This window comes from Camelina sativa, chromosome 20 (genome assembly GCF_030686135.1).
Source record: "Camelina sativa cultivar CO46 ecotype springtype chromosome 20, ASM3068613v1".
Lineage (NCBI taxonomy): Eukaryota > Viridiplantae > Streptophyta > Magnoliopsida > Brassicales > Brassicaceae > Camelina > Camelina sativa.
In genome coordinates, this window is record NC_141899.1 from 27,686,542 (window position 1) to 27,708,093 (window position 21,552).

Consider the following 21,552-nt stretch of genomic DNA (forward strand, 5'->3'; position numbering starts at 1 on the left):
GTCAGCAAGTAAACATCATCATCAATCACTCGCAGTCCATGGAGATCTACAAGGTACGTCATGTGCATGTCTTCATCGTCTGTTAAATATCTACATACAGCTACTGATCTGTTCATTCTCATAGACCGTTGGTTTGTATGTTGACCGAGATTGAATTTTTTTTAAACAGATGTGCCAAAAGAAAAAAGAACATGATATGTGGAGGTTGCAGATCATCAACGTTTGTCAGTCCTACAACTCAGTCAACAAGGGAGAGATTGAAGATACATTGTGTTGACAAAATTGTGAGAATGACAACAAGGCGTAAAGGAGCAACTTGTAAAACAGATAAGAGAAGATCACGATGACAGAATCCTCTCAAGGTAATGAAGATGCCAAAGTCTCAGTTACAACATGAAAGCTTGAAGATCATCAAGTGCAAGAATAGAGAAAGCTTGAGTTCTATAACTCAGTAACAAAGGGAGAGATTGAAGATATATTGATGTTGTTACTGGTTATAAGACTCAAGAGAGATGATCAAGAAGCAATGAGTAAACCTGATACAAACACATGTTCAGACACATAAGCAGTGAGCAAGTTGGAGCATGTGTAACCAGCTACAGACACAGACAAAATGATTCCTCAGATTGAGAATCAGAGAATCTACCACAGCCAAGACAGCTCAATGTGAAGTCACATGGAATGAAGTGACATGCGGAACCTTGGAGTCTTATTGTGAAGAACCAAGAAATGAGAACTCAGACAAGATATTCTTAATCAGCTAAGGAACCTGAAAGCGCATCAGAGCAGAAAGAAATGAGCAACTATAACAGAGCATAGATATATAGCAGTTGAGTAAACCTGAAGTACAAGAGAGCTGGAAACAGAGCAGCCAATGTTTAGTGGCTGTGTAGTGCAACAGAGCTGGAAACAAGGGAAGCCTCGTGAAGAGGTTGTGTAGTGCAACAGAGCGGAAAAGCTTCAAGTTTCAGCAAACAGTGGAACGGCTGTGTCAGAGAAGCACGCTTGTGTTAGGTGCGACAGGAACAAAAGCATGGGTCAAGTTGACGAAAAGAGAACAAACTTTTACCCAAAAGTCAAGAGGAAGAAGCTTGTGGAACCTAGGGTTTGTGGAGAACTCTAAGAGGTATAAAAGGAAGAGGTGGTAGCAAGAAGAAGCTTACGCACCCTAGACCTAAATTGAGAGAAGCACACATGTTGTGTGTGGTGTTGTCCCACCAACAAGATAGAGAATCTGTTGGTGGTTTTTGTAGAGGTTCACACTCGTTGGAAATGACAAAGAGTGGTGGTTCCTTCAATTCATGTAGATAAGAGTGGTAGGCACAAGTGTGTCATAGATATCATTGGCAAATGTGACTTTTGCGTTCTTATTCTAGTGAATGATTTTGGACTTGGTCTCGGGGATGTAGGTTATCCAAACCCCGTTAACAAATCTCTTGTGTCATCTCTTCACTATCCTTCTATCTCTCTGTTAAGCTTCACACATACATAAATGTCATACAAATCTGTAGATGTAGCACGCATCTCATTGTTTAAACCGCTACAATACTTGTTATTTTACACCACACAAAAAAAGAGAGAACAGTTATTTCGCTATTGGGAAAGAAAGTATTATTTTCTTTGTTCTTATCATCTTGAAGCCTACCAAACCTCAGTTCACACTAATCCCTGTTACATTTAGCCGTGTCAAAGCCTCTTTCCGCGATAGTCGTAGAAATTTAGCAAACAATATAATATGGTACCACGATGGCACGATCCTCTTTCTTGTGCTTAAAGAATCATTCATCCACGGTATTTTACAATGTTACGTATGGGTTATGGGCCAATGATGAGGCCTGGACCTATCAAGCTGAGCCGGCATAAATAAATTCTTTGAAAAGAAAACCAAGTTTCAAACTTATTTGTAGAAAAATTAGATGAAAGAAATTTTGAAAGTCTTAGCTGCTAGATTGGAATAGGTAATATTAATGTTAACCCTACGTGTTCATTATCGGATCTAGATGAAATAATTTCATTTAAATTGAAATATTGTCATTGATTAATAATTTTAATTAGGTGACGACGTATCTTGGTGTGTATAGTTTCACATGTCTAATTTGTATGGTTAGGGTTATTTATGTTTTTTTTTTTAATTGAATGTAGGGTTATTTATGTTTGCTATATCCACTATTTGTTTGTTGTCGCCTAGAAATATACTCCGTCTGTTTCATAACAAGTGTCATTTTGACACTTTGCACACAAATAAAGAAAACATATTAAAATATCTCTTATACCCTTAAAATTGAAATTGATTCTTGATATTCTTCAATGAATATGAGGTTAAAGTTGGAAATTTATGCTTAATTTTACATTGAAAATCTAAAATGACACTTATTTTGAAACAAAAAATCAGGCTAAAATGACATTTATGTGAAACAAAGGGAGTATCTTTTAGATTTCCGTTGATCATCGAAAAGTAAGACAGTTTTTTTAATGAAAATTAGAGAATTCAAAACTCAAATTTCAAGATGTTATAAAACAAAATGATTTTATGCTGTCCACTAGATATTTAATTTCACTTTTTAATTATTTTAATCATTATGATTACTCCAAGTCCAAGGTATTTGATGAGCACAAGCGTCCATGGGGAACAAAACCCGAAGTTCTGAAGGAAGAAGTTAAGGTCGCTGTTGGCCTTACGTAACAAAGCTAACGATCAAGACCAAAGATCATATCTTATTTTTCTATATTTTTAAAAAGAAATAAGCATTTCAATGAGCATGATACCAGCTTCTACCACACATCTTGCAATTTATTTTTATTGACCCATTATTCAATCTCACCAAATGATTTACTTTAAACTATAGATTTTATGTTTATAGAAAAAAAGTAAAACACAATTGACTATGTTACAAAAAATCTCTCCATATATACCAAAGTGGGAGCAGTGGAGCATACCAAAAGAGGAAAGAGGCAGTATAAACTTTTTAGTTACCAGAGAATCTTTTCCAGTTTGTATTAAAGTATGATAATTGAAGATTGAGATGTTTTTTTTTTGAAGATTGCAACAACAAAATTATCTCTACTTGACTTGAACTTGTACTCCCTTCTCATCTAGTACAACAATACCATAGCTACTACTTAATCCGATTCTCTTGTTTATACATCCGAAAACAATCATAGAACATTATAATTGGAAGAGGATCATATGTGACGATAATGATTCTTCCAAAGTCCATATGATCTAACAAGTTAAATTATGTTAAAACTGGCAATCTAAGCTGACTTATTTGTTGTAGTTCTTCACGTTAAACAATTAGCACTTGAGAAGGGTTAGATCGTTGGAGGGTTCCGCATAGTCCATCCCCCAACTCGGCCGCCCCAATGTGAATTCCAAATTGAGATAAACGTTTGTCGCCTCTTTCTCCTTGTTTTCCTATTTTTAAAAGATTACACATTTTAGGAACATAAGGTTATATTAGTGTATATATATATATATAATATATATATATGTGAAAGTGTACCATTTTTACCATTGTGGTTCCCGGTTCTAGTGACTACACAATCAATACACGAGATGAGGGAGAAGGAATGTACCTTAGTGTGATGAGTTGTTCCCAGTTGAGGCTCTGCATGCTTAGATATGCTCATAGATACTCCCTTTGTTGATGACCAAGAAGCCCTGTCCAAATTTTAATATTAAAATAATAAAATACATTTGAGAAATCTATTTATATAACTCGTATTATATTGCTGGACTCTATTAGTTATCTCTTCTTGTTATATCACTAATATCAAACATATTCAAAATGTTTTTCTTTTGATCTCAAGTTAAATTCTTTACAATCGTCAATTAATGTATATGAAGTTTGCCTAAGAAAATCAATAAGACCTTAACGGATTTAAAGATCAGGAGAAGTCCAAGTAACTCTACATAAAGCCCTAGGAGAAGGTCATATTCATCAACATTCACGCAGAACTAAGGCAAAAAGAGATTAAATGCAAAGCTTTTTAGAAAAAAATAAAAGAAATAATAAAGGAAACCTTTGGGTCTTTTGCACAGATGATGAGTTTGGCGAATTTGTGTCAGTTCCTTCATCAGCTTCTTCATTATTATTATTGTCCTCCATCCTCTGCTCTGCCTCTTTCTCTACCTTTCCTTCTCCTGTTTATTCCCAAGAATAAAAAGACAAATTTTATACAAAAAATAGATAAAGAAATTCTCTTAACATTTATATCTAACGGGAATACAAAAATCAGTGAAACTAGTTTGAATGCAATACCTGATGATCCTTTATCAGTGCATTTCACTGTTCTATACATCTGCATCCACAAACATACATTCGTGAAAAATAAAATAAAAATAAAAGGAAGACAAGAATAAAATAAATGGTTGGTTAAGTTTATTTCAACTGTGCAATCATATGTTAGCTAGTGGCCCAACTATATACATTTTCATAAATATTTACATATACTTATATTGCATTGGTATGAGATTCCATTAAGATTAATATTAAATACAAAACATAAGAAAAAAAGAAAAGAAACGGACCTGCAAGTGACTCTTGACATGAGCTAGGGTTAGATCCTTCACGTTCATCAGCTCCAACACTGATTTAGGCGTTGCTCCTAAGACCAAAAAAAAAAAAAAAAAAAAAAACAAATCTTAATACTTTGGTTTCAAAACGTTTTACTAAAGTAAGAGTCTAAGACAAAAGCATAAACTTGATTAGTTATGTCTCTCTTTATTTTATTTTTGTTTAAACAAGGAAAATGTAAGAAAAAAAAAAATACTTTCATGGCCGCCAAGAAGTTGAACAGCATGGACAAAGTGAGCATGAAGAGTGGAAGTCCATCTCATTCTTGGAGCTCGAATGCTTCGTTTAAGACCAACCATTGATGATGAGCTTCTCTTGAAATCTCTGCCGTAGATTTGGGGTTGGAACATGTTTGAGTGCCTTTGATGATGATGTTGGTGATGATGGTGATCAAAGCCTAAGCTCAAGAGAGGTTTGTTGAAGAAGTTGTTCTCATGGCTCAACTCACTGAGGCTGCTTCCGGAGTCACTGCTTGTAGAGCTCCGGTCCCCGCCGTGAAGAGGTTTCCCGGCTTGAGAGTTAGGAAGAAGGCTGATCTGAAGGGACAGATCTGGAACTGAGTTTGAAGCTCTCATGATACTGTTTCTTGACTCTAACATTATCATCTCACTACTTTCTTTATAGAACTTCTCTACTTAAATAGTGGAGATCAAGAATGTGCGGAGAGAGAAAGAGAGAGAGCTGCAAAAAACAACACTTGTATTTACTGAGAGAGAAAACTAAGAAAAAGGGAAAAAGTGGGTATTTCTCAATCCCTGTCACTATGTCATTAATTAAACAAAATTCTATTTTTTATTTATTAAGTGTTTATTATATTACTCGTTAAAAAAAGTGGTTATTATATTTTCACAAAACAATTTTGTACAATATAGTAACTATATAATCCCTCTGTATCATAAAGTTTGATGTTCTATAATTTTTTTCTTGTATTATAAAAGATGATTTCTTTAGTGTATTTAATATATTTTTATTCTTAAAATCAAATATATAATTAATGTTTTTTACCTTTATAATAAATAATTAAATATAGATATGCATTTGAATGACAAGTGTAAAAAATGTATGAATAAATGAGTTTAAACAAAATATAAAATAAAAGTAATTAATAATAATATACCATTAATTGTTTTCTTAATCCTTGTGAAAATCCTAAAACATCATGTATTCTGATATAGAGGGAGTAATTTATTTTGAAAATTCTTGTTACACCTCTCTTATCGTAGTTCTACAAAATGTTAGAGTCCTCACGTCCACAAAACATTATGAGTAAAAATATGAATGAGGAGTTATAAGATCGAATGATCGATAGTGGTTTTTTTTTTTTTTCTTTGGATGCGTTGATCTTTGGACTTAATGTTTAAATATTAAATAACAACTATTTTGACTTTACTAAAGTTTTCTTTGGACTTAATAATAATGTTTTTTTTTTCTTCGTTATAAGTGGAGTAACATACTAAAGCTTCATTGTTCTTGATCAGAGTTTGTGTAATGAAGTCTATAAATGGTAGTCGATATACAATTTGTTATGTAGGAATGATCTTCATACCAAACATTAGCTTTTTCCGAATTTTTTTTTCAACTCAATTAGTAGGGAGTCGAATTTTCAACTCTCATCAAACACCAAGAAATCATCTAAAAGACGAACGTAAAAGAAAGAGTGGTTATATTTCTATATAGTTGGAATTGTGAGAGTATTTTGGCTCGACACAAAAGTGATATGAGTTCACTTGAAGAAACAACTAATGATAATATATATTACCTCAACAATAATTATCTAAGAGAAACAACAAAGAGTAAAAGAGTTGAAAGACTATTATAACAATTGTATATTTTGATTAGTGGTTAAAAAGGTGAAAACCAGCAGAGAGAGAAAGAGAGACTGGATGTGAGATTATTAGATAATGAGTACCCTATGATTACTATTTTTAATAAATAAATAACAAAAACTTTAAATTTCCAATGCAATATGCTTTTAAAAGGTCTGCCTCTTTAGGGTTTTGATAGAGAATACAACAGAGGTTGTATTTAATATTTCTACTGCAAAACCTACAGATTTGAAAAGTTGACTGAGAAAGCAACTGCGGTTTTGTCATGAGGATTCTTGTTTGAACCACAACGTCGCTCCAAATAGAAAAATTTGTTTATCTTTTGAGAGTTGAAGAGAGAGACAAAGACAACTAATTAGTATTTACTCCCAATCGAATTAATTGCATTCTATTTTTTTTTTGTTTTTGTTAAATGCATTCTATTTATTTACCTCTATATCTATTAAATTTTCATGCTATGTTTCTTGGGTCGTGGCCATTAAAAAAAAGAATCGTACAGTCGGAATTATTTTGGTTCCATTCCGCCAATAATTCTGGTTTACAACTTTACATAAGCATGCATCTTATTATTATTATGTGTGTGTGTGTTTTCTTTTTGTTTACTATAGTCATCTTATTTTTCATGATTTGTAAGCCAAAAAATGTCCTATTTCTTTCATTGAAGTTTTGTATACCTAATATTTCTTATGAAAATTTAATATTTTCTTTTACCAATAACCAACGAGTTATTTTTTGCATACATCCAATATTATTATACCACATTACCGAAAAACAAAGTTTATATGTAAATTCTATATTCAGCCAAAAATAAAACATAAAAAAACTTCATTACTATCACTAAAAAGAAAAGGAAAAGAAATAAGTCATTTAATCACATTTTGGGTATTGGACTTATATAATATCACTATTTTAGCACATTTATAGCTAGTATATAGTATATACATATAACATATTACATGTCTCAAGACGCGAGATTAATGGTTTGGCATCGAAAATGCCGAAGTGGTAATATACGATGGAATATTTGGAAAGATAATTTGCTTTGTTATTGATTGATGGGGACACCTTTTTAAAAAATTTAGTAGTATATTGTTTAATTTTTTAATTCATATAATTTCTATCTGCTTCCTTTTGTTTGTTTGTTCTCTCTACTTTTGTTGACACTGTCAAGGCTCCTTTTTAGGTAAAATTACTGGAAACTCTCAAGGCTCTTGCTGCTCTTTGCTTTACCATTCAAAAACAATAAGATATATCACTTATTTATTGAATAAATGAATGGTAATTTGTTATTATATCTAATTTTGGTTTTGAGAACTAGACTTTATTTGAAGGGGAGTATGATATATTTATTATTATACTCATAGTAGATAAATAATAAAGAAAACGAATTTCAACATTCAAAAAGCTAAGATTGGTAGCCATGTGACACTGATTACTGTTGACTATATGGGTATATATGTAACATGTTCGAAGATGATTTTAATCAATAAACATATAAAAGTAGGCATTTATATGCATAAATAGTAGTATTATAACTCTTGAGAATTTCACCTATTCTTTATTTTTAAAGGGTTTAAGATGATAATCATGAGCTGTGAATGTGTATCCTAACTCCATGTCACATCTTATTCTTTATTTTATAGATTATTTTTGTATTATGTTCAATTTATATATAATTCGACGGGTTAGATCATAGTCATATAGATAAATAAGATATGTATTGATGAATGTGTATCCTAACTCCAAGTGTTATTTAAGCATTGCAAGGACGAGATTCATGTATACTATCATACATGTATATATATATATATATATATATCCCCTTTTAATAAAAGAGAAGTACACAATATAATTTTTGTAAACTTTATATTTTTAATAAATGGTTACAAATGCTTACAAATATGTTATAGACAGGTTATAGATTAATCCATATATTAATATTAATGGTTACACCTCAATATTAAAAATATTTCAAATTGATAATTGATATACTAATGGTAACAAATAAAATCATGGATATTTCAAACTGTATTTTTGGAAGATTTTAGTCCTATATCATGTTGTTTCCAAAGATCTTTAAACACAATATTACAAATTTATTTTCCACAGATTTTATCGATAGACCACAACGTTAACCAAAGATAGATTACGAAATTGATAGATTGATTGGTTACAAATTAAATAGTGGGCTACAAGATAAATTACGAAATAAAATTTAACCAGTGTTATAGCACATGTATTTATCTAGAATCGTTAACAATATAAAACTTACAAAATATGTGTTTTTTTCAAGGTTTTATATTTAGCATATGATTTTATTGCATAATGTTTTATCCAAAAAAAACTTTTAAAAACAATAACGTAAATTATATTTTATATAAAAATACAATATAAATAAAATGAATTTCACGAAATAACATTTAACCAGTGTTATAGCATGGGTACTTATCTAGAATCATTAACAATATAAAATTTACAAAATAAGTGTTTTTTTCAAGCTTTCATATTTAACATATGATTTTATTGCATAATGTTTTATCCAAAAAACTTTTAAAACCAATAACATAAATTATATGTTATATAAAAAATACAATATAAATAAAATGAATTTCAACCCGTACTCTAGCACGAATTTTAATTAGTATATATATATATATATATATATATATATATATAAGATTTCCAATGGAGAGAAACATGCACTAATATTTTAAATGTGTACCCATGTGGTGTGTGATATTGTCAAATGTCCCTTTTGTATTTTATCTTGTTTCTTCTCGCATTTTATTTATAAATAAACCATGTATTGGAGAATGCAAAATATTCCATTTTTTAGAAAGATTTGTATCATTCCCACGTACGTCATCGAGCTCATACATCGCTTTTGCATAACCCCACGGACCCTCATCACTTATAGAAAACCATTTAACATTCATAAAAAAATACAATTTGTTTCATTTGTATCATTCTAGCTAGTAGTTATCATTCTAATGGCCAGCTTCCAATCTCTCACCTAATATATATATATATATATATATATATATATATATATATCTTAGCATTTTCTACAACTTACATTCAATGTTCTCTTCCACATTGAAATTTAAAGTATAAAAATGTCCAAAAAAAAATGTAACTAATCTCACTAATAACCATATGAAACCTAAAACTGCCTTTATCGCTCGCGACCTAACATCCGAGGACTAATTTTATGTTAAATACGAAAGATAACGCGAAAGATTAATGGATAGACTAATAACTTAATGATTTAGAAAAACACAAAACACTAATAATCTTGTCATGGAATGGAAATCAAAATAAAAGATTCTACACGTCCTGTATTATAACTGGGCGCACGTACGTAGCAAATATGGACCAACCTGTACACGTGCTTGGACCCATCGAATATTGATTTGTCATAAATAATAACTGTGGTCAATACAACTTGCATATATTGTGATTACAGAAGGGTTAAGAAAATGAGAGGCAAGAAAGAAGAGTTGTTATTAGTAGTATACTAATTATGGGTAACTAAGAGTCTTACCCACACTTCCTTCTCCCATTTTTTATTCACCCGCTAGTTTCACACACACACTTCACAATTAACTTAGAAAAATACGTTAAAATACAGGAAGAGAAATTTTATATACATAATTATACCACAAACTTTCAAATTAACACTAATTGACATAAGTACAATATTTTAAATTTTACACTTCACAACACTCAAAATTTAATTTGAAACTAAAATTTATCGTGTTAATAATATATTTAATTAGAGAAATAAGTTGAAAAATCCATATATGATCTAAATACATGTAACTTAAGTAAGGAAGATCTATAAAGAATTTTGTTAAAAATTTATTTTAGTACATTGTAATAGCAATAACCAATAATAGTAATTAGTAAATAAAACAACAATATATATAGTAGTAAATATAAATAGGGAAATTCTTACCAAAAAAAAATAATATATATATATATATATAGGGAAATCATTAATTACAAAATGTTGATAGAGAGGAGAGGGCAGGGGAAGGCATTAGCATTCTATTCTGTTGGTGCGGGAATTAGCACCCCCAACATACCGATCTAAACCCGATTAAAGAAACCGGTTATCTAAATCGGGAGCTCGACCTTGATTTGGACTTCATCTCTGAAGGCCCAATAGTACCGAGAAGCCCAGTGCCGAGATGACGGACCGACGTCTCAACTCGCCCTACGGCTGACCTAGCAAGAAAGGAGGGACTTTCCTAATCAGCTCGGCCATAATTAGGAAAGTAAATATATTCAGTAGATCTTCGAAAACCTATAAATAGAGGGCAATCCTCTCATTGTAAGATCATCCAGCAATTAATACAAAAACCCTAATTCCTCTTTATTCTTGAGCAAAACCCTAACTTGTTTTCAAGAGATTTCAATTCCTCCTTGCTTGTTTACTTTGATCCGAGTTCTTAGAGAGATAGTGCTACTGAATTTGTTTCCCCCTTCAAACAAATTCATTGTAGAAACTCAGTTTCTACAATTGGCTTCGTCTGTGGGGATGCTAAGTTCTCAAAGTCACTTCTCATTTTAGATTCCTTCACAAACAAGCAAGAATCAACACCATGTCTCCGGCCTCCAAAAACGGTGTCACCAACACAGTTGCTCTGCAACAAGATGACCCAGCCACCGGAGCCACCGGCTCGCGAGACGTCGCCGCGAATCCAACTGGTGGCGCACCCACTGCACGTGTCTACGTCCGGACGGGCGTCCGCTGCACCTCGGAGAACCCAGCAGACGACTCAACGACACTCTCCGAAGGAGTAGAGGACGCTGAGGTACCCCACCACGGGACCCAGGAACCTGACGAAGTTCCACCAGTTGACGGATTAGTTGATAGACAGACTTCGTCTGCAAAAATCGCCCAACCTCCCCAGCTCGTATCCATGGACGGCCTCCGTCACATGTTCGGAATAATCTCCAAGGATCTCCAAGGATCTCTTTCAGGCGATCTCCGCAACAAACCAACGGTTGGACAAGATGGAGCGCAGCGCTCCCCCGCCACTCCAGCAGAATGAGGCACCACTGCAGGAGATTCGAAGGAACGATCCCCTAAACCGCCGCCTGTTTAGCGATCCGCCACCTTCGGCTTTCCGATTCCCAAGCCAGCGTGTACCATCGGTACTCACCTCGGGAGTACAGCCCCACACCGAGCAGCCTTCTCACGGAGATCCAATATAGCCTTCTTGTCCCGAACTGGAGGAAATCCACCTCAAGATTAAGGCTATGGGGTCCCTCCTCCACCGAGCTGTGAGCTCGGCACCAGAGATCGATAGGATGTTCGAGGCCACACAACGGACTCCATTTACCAAGCGCATCTTGGAAACATACGTTCCAAATGTGAAGATAAGACTTCCAACCTACGATGGGATGAAAGATCCGATGCAGCACTTGACCTCGTTCATGGCTACCGTCTACAAAGGCCAGATTCACCGAGGAGCAGAAGGACGCCGGTCAGTGTCAAATGTTCATCGACAACTTGATAGGGAACGCACTCACATGGTTCTCTCAGCTCCCGGCGGAGACAATCGACAGCTTTTCCCAGCTATTGACGGCTTTCTTACGAAATTATCGGGTCTTCATAGAACGCAACGTCTCCAGTGCCGAACTATAGGAGATAGTTCAAGAAACCGGCGAACTACTGCGGCAATACCTCACCTGATTCAAGGAAAAGTACGCCATCGTAACAGTCGCCGAGGACGTCGCGATCGCCGCCTTTAAAAAAGGACTCATTCCCGGCTCCAGACTGCATGTGGATCTCAATATCCGAGAAGCCAAGGACCTGGACAAAGCCCTTCATCGGGGGTCTTGTGTCACTTACGTCGAAGAGAACAAGGAGAAACGGGCCACCAAGCCCCCTCCTCCTCGCCCGACTGCGTCAAAAGAAAAAAGCCGAGAAACCTATCAGGAACCCCAGAAGCATCACGACCCAAGAGATCCCAAGCGCGGAGTGGTCAATGCAATATCCGAGGATGAAGGACAGAGTGCCGTCTCCCCCGACTCACACGAAGAACTTATTTGCGATTTCCATATGTTCGGCGGCTATTCGACGGCCGAATGCAAGCACCTGTCCAATTACTTATTTGAGAAGTACCTATCCGGCGAAATCAAAGCTGTCTATCAACCTAAGGCTTCCCGCGGCGGTCGCGGAGGCAGAGGCCGAGGAGGAAGATTCGGGCGATCCAATCCTGGTCGAGGTCAGAAGGGCGTTAACCAATCGAGTAACGCACCAAGTGCTCCGCAATAACCACCTCCCGTCGAGCAGCAAAATCCAGCGCCAGTAGAGGTCCTTCCCACACCATCCAAGTGTCAAAAAGGACAGCAGAGCGAACAAGCGGCACCTCGGGGTCGTATCTCTATGATCATTAGTCAGACCGATGAATGCACAGATTCTGTCCGAGCCCTGAAAAAGCGAGCGCGCCAGATTTGTAACGTTCAGGCGATTTCCGAAGAGGAGGCGCTAAGCACTGATCCCATCGTAGAAGTCATGATGGGCGAGTTCGATGTAGACCAAGTCTTGGTGGATACCGGCAGCACGGTTAACGTTCTGTTCTTACAGACATTGCAAAAAATGGGCGTCACACCGACGCAAATCAAACCAAGAGCCAGAACGCTGAGTGAGTACGATGGCGTAGCCAAAACATCGATGGGGGACGTGAAGTTGCAAGTCCAAACTGGTGGCATAACACGTAAAACTAAGTTCGTGGTCATAGACGCCCCACCAATCTACAACGCCATCTTAGGTTCACCTTAGATCTACTCGATGCAGGCGGTCCCTTCCACCTATCATCTCTGCGTTAAGTTCCCAACGGTTGCGGGAATTTATACGTTATACGGCGATCAAAAGATGGCCAGGACCTGTTCCGTTCTCGAGAAAAAGCAAAGGCGGAAGGACGACACGTAGCAATTAGAGGGCGAGAATCACTTCGGTGACCCTCACAAACTGGAGCGAGATCGGCTAAAAGCCACGGGATGCCGAATTATACAAGTCAACATCGATGGAGCAGACCCCTCTCGAACGGTTGGAATTGGGGCCAAACTCGAGGATAGAATCAAGACCGAGCTGGTAGCATTTCTGAAATCGTGATCCTTGATGTTCGCCTGGTCCACTAAAGACATGGTCGGAATTGATCCTTCAGTTACCTGTCATAAGCTAAACGTCGACCCCACTTTCAAACCAGTGCAGCAGAAGCGTCGGCGTCTTGGCGTCGATCGAGCAAAGGCGGTACAAGACGAAGTGGAGTGACTCCTGAAAGCTGATCAGATAATGGAAGTACAATACCCCGACTGGCTGGCAAATCCAGTGGTGATTAAGAAAAAGAACGGCAAATGGCGGGTCTGCGTCGATTTCACCGACCTCAACAAGGCATGCCCTAAAGACTGGTTCCCGCTACCTCACATCGACCGACTCGTCGAGGCCACAGCAGGTAACCAGTTGCTCTCGTTCATGGACGCGTTTTCCGGCTACAACCATATCGCGATGAGCCCGGCCGATCGCGAGAAAACTGCATTCATCATAGACAGAGGAACTTACTACTATAAGGTAATGCCTTTCGGTTTGAAGAACGCAGGGGAAACCTACCAACGCTTGGTCAACACGATGTTCGCCGACCTCTTAGGGAAAACGATGGAGGTTTACATCGACGATATGTTGGTCAAATCTCTCATAGCAGAACAGCATGTCCAGCATCTCGCCGAATGCTTCGATATCTTTGATCGGTTCCAGATGAAGTTAAATTCCACCAAGTGCACCTTCGGGGTGACCTCGGGGAAATTCTTGGGATATATCGTCACCGAGCGTGGAATCGAAGCCAACCAAGGCAGATCGAAGCAGTGTTGGGACTCCCATCGCCAACCAATAAACGAGAGGTGCAACTCTTAACAGGTCGAATAGCCGCACTGAACCGGTTCATCGCCCGATCAACAGACAAATGTCTCCCATTCTACCAGCTCCTCCGGGTAACAAAGATTTTCATTGGGATGACGCCTTTGAAATTGCCTTCAAACAACTTAAGGAGTACCTAACCAATCAGCCGGTACTTGTCAAGCCTGAAGAGGGAGAGATATTGTACCTCTACGTCTCCGTTTCCAGTTCGGCAGTAAGCGGGGTGCTAGTTTGGGACGATCGCGGCGATCAGCGACCAATCTTTTATAGTAGCAAGGCCCTTAACGATGCAGAAACGCGCTACCCAACATTGGAAAAACTGGCTCTCGCCTTAATTGTTGCCGCTTGAAACCTCCGACCTTACTTCCAGTCGCACTCCACTGTCGTGTTCACTGACCAGCCGCTCCGGACAGTTCTTCACAGTCCCCTTCAATCTGGGCGAATCGCAAAGTGGGCGATCGAACTAAGCGAGTATGACATCGAATATCGATCTCGCCCGAGCCTGAAATCGCAGGTCCTAGCGGATTTTATCATGGAGTTATCTCCTAAACTCGAAGCGACCTTACCTAAGGAGGAACCTTGGACTCTGTTCACCGACGACTCTTCTTCCTATCAGGGATCCGGCGTCGGGATTATACTCTGATCTCCAAGAGGCGAGGTCCTCGAGCAAGCACTGAAACTCGGCTTCAAAGCATCGAACAACGAGACCGAATATGAAGCCGTCTTGGCCGGACTATGGCTAGCGCAAGGCCTGGGGGTGACATGCATCCAAGTTTTTTGCGACTCCCAGCTAATGGTTAGCAAATTTAGTGGAGAGTATGGCGCTAAGAACGGGCGCATGGAAGCATACCGCCAGTTACTTCGAAATCTCTCGGAGCAGTTAGCCTCGTTTGAATTGATCAAAGTGTCAAGGAGGGAGAATGCATCGGCGGATGCCCTTGCCGCCCTGGCAAACTATTCTGATCCGGGTTCGCGACGAATGATCCCGATCGAGTGTATCGAAACCCCTAGCATCGATCACACCGACTTGGCGTGCACCATCAGCGACACCGAGGAACTAATGGAAGTCGACGAACCTGCCCAGGAACCCGTTAATGTAACACAACCTCCAGATGATTGGTAGCTTAAAATAAAGATGTATATCAAGGACGGCAAAGTTATTGATGATCGCTGGCAAGCTCGGCGATTGAAAGCTCGATGTGCACATTACACCATGATGAGGGGCAGTCTTTTCCGACGCAGCTCGACCGGAACTCACCTGTGTTGATCGAGAGGAGGCGGAACAAATAATGATGGAAGTTCACGAAGGCGACGGTGGCAACCACTCTGGAGGGCTTGCACTCGCGTTGAAGATAAAGAAAGACGGGCATTATTGGCTGACCATGGTTGTCGACTGCAAGGCATTCTCGGCAAAGTGCGAAGCCTGCCAACGCCATGGACAGATGAAACACGTACCCCTCAAACTGCTGAACACTGTCACCGCGCCATATCTCTTCATGCGTTGGGTAATGGATCTCGTCGGCCCACTACCCCCTTCAAAATCAAAGAAATTCCTTTTGGTTTTGACCAATTACTTTACCAAGTGGGTAGAAGCTGAATCGTTCCACAAGATACAATCGCTAGACGTCACCAATTTCATCTGGAAGAACATCATCTGTCGCCACGGGCTCCCTTATGAGATCGTCACTGATAATGGAACACAGTTCACTTCGCTTATCACAAGACGCTTTCTAGGCAAATGAGGAATACGCTTAAGCACCTCGACCCCCCGATATCCTCAGGGGAACGGTCAAGCCGAGGCAACCAATAAAACAATAATAGACGGATTGAAGAAGCGTCTCAGACAAAAGAAGGGAGCTTGGGAAGATCAGCTTGATGGCGTGCTATGGTCCTACCGAACTACTCCACGGCGAGCCACGGGGCAGTCTTCGTTCTCGTTAGCCTATGGTATCGAAGCACTGGCTCCAGCCGAGGCCGGAGTACCAACACTTCGCCGTACTATGTTGGTCGACGATTCCGAGCTCAATGACAGCATGATGCTCGACCACATCGACTTCGCCGAGGAATTGCGTGACAAAGCCCTAATCTGAATTCAGAACTACCAGAACGCAGCGGCCAAGTATTACAACAAAGCAGTCCGTCAACGACGATTCAACGAGGACGATCTGGTGCTGCGCGAGGTGTAAAAGAACACTAAGGAGATCAACGCTCGAAAACTAGACGCTCGTTGGGAAGGTCCATATCTCATCTCCAAGGCAATCCGCCCTGGAGTTTACGAGCTCCTGACCATGGAGGGCAAGCAGATCCAAAACTCGTGGAACGCGGCCCATCTTAAACGTTATTACCACTAGGTCATTTGGTCAATTTCAGTTTTGAAAGCATGTATACTATGAACTACGACTGGCTTGATCCCAATTTTGTGTACGTAGGCAGCCCTCGATCTCTCTGACGAGATTTCAAGGGCACAGATGGAAAAATAATAAGATTTCTTTCGAGAGGAATTTTATTACTTGTTTTACAATTTATGAAAAAAATTCAGTTCGACATTTTGCCGCATACAAGAAATCTCCTACTTCGGCATATCGCCCACATGAGGAACAAAATCGATAAAAAAAAATATATACTAAGGTGCGCCGACTTAGTGGAAGGGGGCAATGACAAGCCTTCTGATCTCGGGGAGCAGGTACGAAGTGTGAGCTCCCTCCTGTGATCTCAACCTCCTCGGCGAGTCACAGGCGCAGAGCTCGAGAGGTCGTACTCCAAAGGCTCTTCGACAGCTATACCTTCAAGATAAGTTCGCCAGCGCTGACGCTCTCGCCTTAATTCCTCGAGCCGACCTGCCGGCACATCCGCACCCATGTCCGCTATTTCTTCGAGAAACGCGCATGGACCTTCCACAGTATGGCTGTCCCGAAAATGATGATCCGTGGTTTTTAGATGAAGAATGTAGCACCGTAGCCTTTCTATGCAACCCCTGTAGATCTGGACTTCCGCAACATGCAGATTCTCCGATTCGCCCAGCGGCTTGTAATCACCTTCCGGCAGGTCGGATAACAAGGCCCTGACAACCTCCTCCTCACATCGATCACGATCAGCGAGCAGTCGGGTCATGCGCCAGTTCGCCAGGTAAAAGCCGTTGGCGATGAGCTCATCAAGAACCGAGATGGTCCCTTCCAGCCGGCAGAGTTGGAAGATGAGGTCGTACTTTAGATGAAAGGCCTTGATATACGAACTCATCCTTTGACAGCGAGCTTGGTAGATGCGGATTTCTCTCTGCAAAGGGTCCTCCTCAATTTCCGCAACAAGTTCATGGGATGGAGACGGAGCCGTCTCCTATATGGGGAGAGCGATATTCGTCGCTTTTGGGTCGAATCCACTGACACCAGCCGCACTCAGCTCTCGAGCTCGCCTCAACCATGCAGACCGAGTTGTGATAGTCATGCTTTGCAATTAATCTTTCTGAATTTTGGATGAGAGATGGTCAGCAAACGACCTTTTCACCTATTTATAGGGGAAGAGGGGGAGATAAATGCTGCGTCTCGCAAATCTCGCACCAATCAGATCGTGGGAAGATACGCAAATCTCGGGACGCAGCGCGTATCTTCCCACGATCTTTCAGCCAATTAAATTGCATCGTGAAACCGCGTCCTTATTTAATGACGCGTTTATGCCTCGGGAATGAGTAAAAAAAAAAAAGAGACTATTACGTCTACCTAGTTCGGAACCGAACTGCTCGATATCTCGGCCAGATGATCGACCTACTCTCCAGCGTGAGATAAACCGAACCCAGAGAATTCTGTTTGAATTGTTTTGATAGCAAATATCCAATGCGAGGCACATCGAGCCTAGAGAATTCTTTTAAGAATTGTCTCGATAACTCCTTGACGAGAGATAAACCAAACTCAGAGAATTCTTTTGAATTGTTTCGTGAGTCCCAGCTCGGACGGATATAAGCCGAACCCAGAGTCGTAAGTTTTGCTTTTTGCTTTCCGAACTAGGGCAAAGAGGGTAAGCTGAAGTTCCGTACTTCGCCCTTCGCTAAAAAGCACATTTACGCTTGGGCTAAAATTGCCCTCATAGAGGATTACTCAGTGTAAGCTGGGAGACGTTCCGCCTCGGGTAAATTTCTGAATAAAATAAAAACTTTATTGCAAGGATAAATTGTCTGAACAGGACAGAATCGATGGAGAATTAAAAATAATAAAGTAAAACAATGGGATCAAATCGCCAATTCCAAGCATATCAGCCGTCCAGATCAAGTCCCGCAGCGATCTTCCGAATATCTGCTTTAAGGCGCTTCGGCATGGGCCATAGGAGCTGAAGTCCCGTTTTCTCCCAATCAGCAGGATGCGGCTCCAATGCCCTAATCTTCTGTTCGGCCTCGTCAAGACGACCGATGGTTCTTCTTCTCTTCGCCCTTAAGGTGGCAATCTCGGCGTCCAGTACCGCTAGACGGTCGTTGATTTCATTCTTTTTCATGCGGTGATAGTAAAGCTTGTGGCATTGTTCGCGGTGCACGGATTCAATCTGCACACAAGGTCGTCGATCAATATAACAACAACAAAAAAAAACAAGAAATTCGCATAGACGAAGTTACCTGGCGAACGAAGGCATGAGCGGCAGCAGCTTCTATGTTGTTGGCATGTCTGTTCATATAAAACGGCTTCACCTCGGAAGCCATGAACTCGCCGCTCAGAGAAAAACTTGGCTCGCTTGGAATCGAATTTGCCGAATGATAGCATTCACTACAGTAATCGATCAAGCACTGCGGCATGTCTGCAACTCTGTCCAGACCATTTTCAATCCAAAACCTTGGATGGGAATCGAGCACTTTAAGTTTGAACAGCAGTTCACTTCACGACTGCTCTATGGCGGCTAATCGGTTACGGTACTCAGAATAACGTTCTTCGATGCGAGAGAGGAAGGTCTCTAATTCTGACCTTTTTTCCGGATTAACGCGGAACATCAACATCCAGGGAGCTCGGGTATTCGAATAATAGGGCATCTCTCGTTCAATGGCTTCTGAGTTCGAGAACGTCGAAACGTCATTCCCTATTTCGAGTGCGGGGTCAACACTGCCTATGGAGCTCGGCATCTTAGAATTGCTTTGTTTGGTGAAAGTTGTAATTATTTCAAGTATAGGGCTAACATATTTATATTAGACCTAGTAGAACGTTTTTTCAATTATGAAATTGGGAAATTCCCATTTTCGTCGTCTACCAAGAAAGGGGATATTTTACGCAAGCACGAAAGGGGAAAACTTCCAAAAAACACTGAGAGGCCGACCACAAAACGGGCAATGTCATCACAAAGTCTTTAAAAAAAAAGAAGCAACCGAGTTCGAAGCAAACATAAGCGGGTCCTAAAAGTTTCAATCAGGAAGCAACGGTCAGAGCTCTGGAGGGTCAGTCAGATTGGCCTGGAAGAGCTCGGCATTGGAGCCATACGGATGCCGAACAGAATCTGGAGCCGTGATCCCGGGGTGGAGAAGGCCGAAGCCGAGCTGGTCCGGCGACATGTCGAGCTCGCCTTCTCCGAACTCCAGGACATCCAGCGCGTCCACTTCGCTTCTTGCCACCTCCCGTTTTTCCTTGATCTTGGCAATCAAGTTGTCAGGAATGGATACTCCGTTCTTCAGAAGGTAGTCCATAACCTGCTCAATCCCTTGTGCCTGATTGAGGACGTTTTCTTTGGGGCGGGCTACCTTTTCCTGCTCGAGCAAATAAGCCTTTACCTTATCCAGACGACGTTGCGCCTTCTTCGTGGTGCCTTCGACCTTGGCCTGGGGATCTAGGCGTATTCGCCTCATTTCCGACTCCAACTTTGCTCCTAGGTCATCGAGCTCTCTTCTCAGCTCGCCTTTCTCCTCCTTCAGGGTTTTCTCCCGCGACTCCAGTTCGGCGATTGTTGCTTCCAGGCGCTTGCTGTTTTCTTCTCTGTCCGCAAGAAGGCCCCTCAGCTCCTTGATACTCTCGTTTTTCGATTTGTCCGCTTCCCGGAGATTATCCAGGCACTCCGTCATCTTTTCGAACTCGGCCTCTGAAGATGCCATCAACTTGACCTGCCTATGGTACATAAGGGTGAGTGCACCGGCATAGGCGGCGGTCTGGAGTAATAAGCGGAGTAAGATAGAGAGAAGGATGATCTAAAATAACAAGTAAAGAAAAAGGCCAACGTGGTTAGAAACTGAAGGGCGGACTGGGCAACTTTGATGTATTGCTCCTTCAATTTCAGCTCGTCCAGCGGCGGTAGCATGACGGAGGATACCTTCAGCTGCCTGCACAACTCCGCAGAAGCCTCCTTGTTACAAACGAGAGGAGTTTCCCCAAAATAATCAAAGACAAATTGATCAGATCGATCATTTTGTCGTTTGACTCGGAAGCGGTCATAGGACTCGAGTCCGGCTTCCTCCGCAGAACGCTTCTGGCTTGTTTCCTGGTCGGAACTTTTTCCCTTGCTCTTGTCCTTTTTAGCCTTCTTCTTTCTGGAACCGCTACTCAGTTCGGGGGCGAGCTGCATTGGGATGATCGGTTCGGCCGGTGGAGGCGGGAGTGAATCATTAGGGGCAACATTTTTGTCTCCAGGATCAGGAGCGGTCAAGTTGTTATCGAGATCTTCAACATTGACGAACTCGTTCCCCTCTTGCTCAGGATCAAGATCGACGATCGGCTCATCGTTTGGGGTTACAGATCGAAGCATGTCGGCCTTGACAATTGTGGTTGGCGGGACTTCGGAAGATTGACCCAATGAGCTTGCGAAACTTGCAAAGTTGGTTTTCGCCTTTCCCATAGCTTCTTCGACGCGGCGTCGGGTAATCTGATCCCAGCTACGATTAACTCCGGCGAAAAGAATATCCCTGACTTGTTGAAATTCAGAGGGAAGATTCCCAGCTGAGGTAGGACGAGCTGCAAAAAACATCGAAATCAAGATCAGGTCAGAACACGGATATCCAACCAAAACAAAACAAGGATCGAAATGATACCGGGTGACATGTTCCACACTCTTCGCCGACCGCATTTCGGATTTTCAAAAGAGCTTTTGTCAACTCGAACATAGAAGTAGCTAGCTTTCAATTTCTTGAAGTTGCTAACTTTCTTCCCGGGAAGTAAGTTGTGAGCTGGTTTCGTACTGATCATCCACGACGAGCTTCCTTGGGGATTTTTAAAATTTGTTAGTTGTTCAAAACATTCAATCCCAAGGTAAGCTCCGGCTTCGGCCATAA

At 40.3% G+C, this 21,552-nt stretch overlaps 3 protein-coding genes across 3 annotated transcripts; 1 reads left to right on the forward strand and 2 right to left on the reverse strand.

Annotated features, from left to right (window-relative positions):
• Positions 1-2,963: 2,963 nt before the first annotated feature.
• LOC104771389 (putative transcription factor KAN4) lies at positions 2,964-5,322 on the reverse strand. Its single transcript, XM_010495899.3, has 6 exons — positions 4,774-5,322; positions 4,532-4,608; positions 4,263-4,302; positions 4,024-4,144; positions 3,577-3,661; positions 2,964-3,415 (listed from the first exon to the last, which is right to left on the reverse strand). The coding sequence occupies exons 1-6, from the start codon at positions 5,180-5,182 to the stop codon at positions 3,296-3,298; spliced, it is 852 nt and encodes a 283-aa protein (XP_010494201.1). The 5' UTR covers positions 5,183-5,322; the 3' UTR covers positions 2,964-3,295.
• A 6,349-nt stretch (positions 5,323-11,671) lies between these two features.
• Positions 11,672-13,199, forward strand: LOC147919464 (uncharacterized). The gene is made up of 3 exons (XM_087503975.1): positions 11,672-12,038; positions 12,136-12,642; positions 12,763-13,199. The coding sequence occupies exons 1-3, from the start codon at positions 11,672-11,674 to the stop codon at positions 13,197-13,199; spliced, it is 1,311 nt and encodes a 436-aa protein (XP_087360101.1).
• Positions 13,200-19,719: 6,520 nt separating this feature from the next.
• LOC147919465 (meiosis-specific protein ASY2-like) lies at positions 19,720-21,550 on the reverse strand. Its single transcript, XM_087503976.1, has 3 exons — positions 21,313-21,550; positions 20,598-21,235; positions 19,720-20,475 (listed from the first exon to the last, which is right to left on the reverse strand). The coding sequence occupies exons 1-3, from the start codon at positions 21,548-21,550 to the stop codon at positions 19,720-19,722; spliced, it is 1,632 nt and encodes a 543-aa protein (XP_087360102.1).
• Between the last annotated feature and the right edge of the window lie 2 nt (positions 21,551-21,552).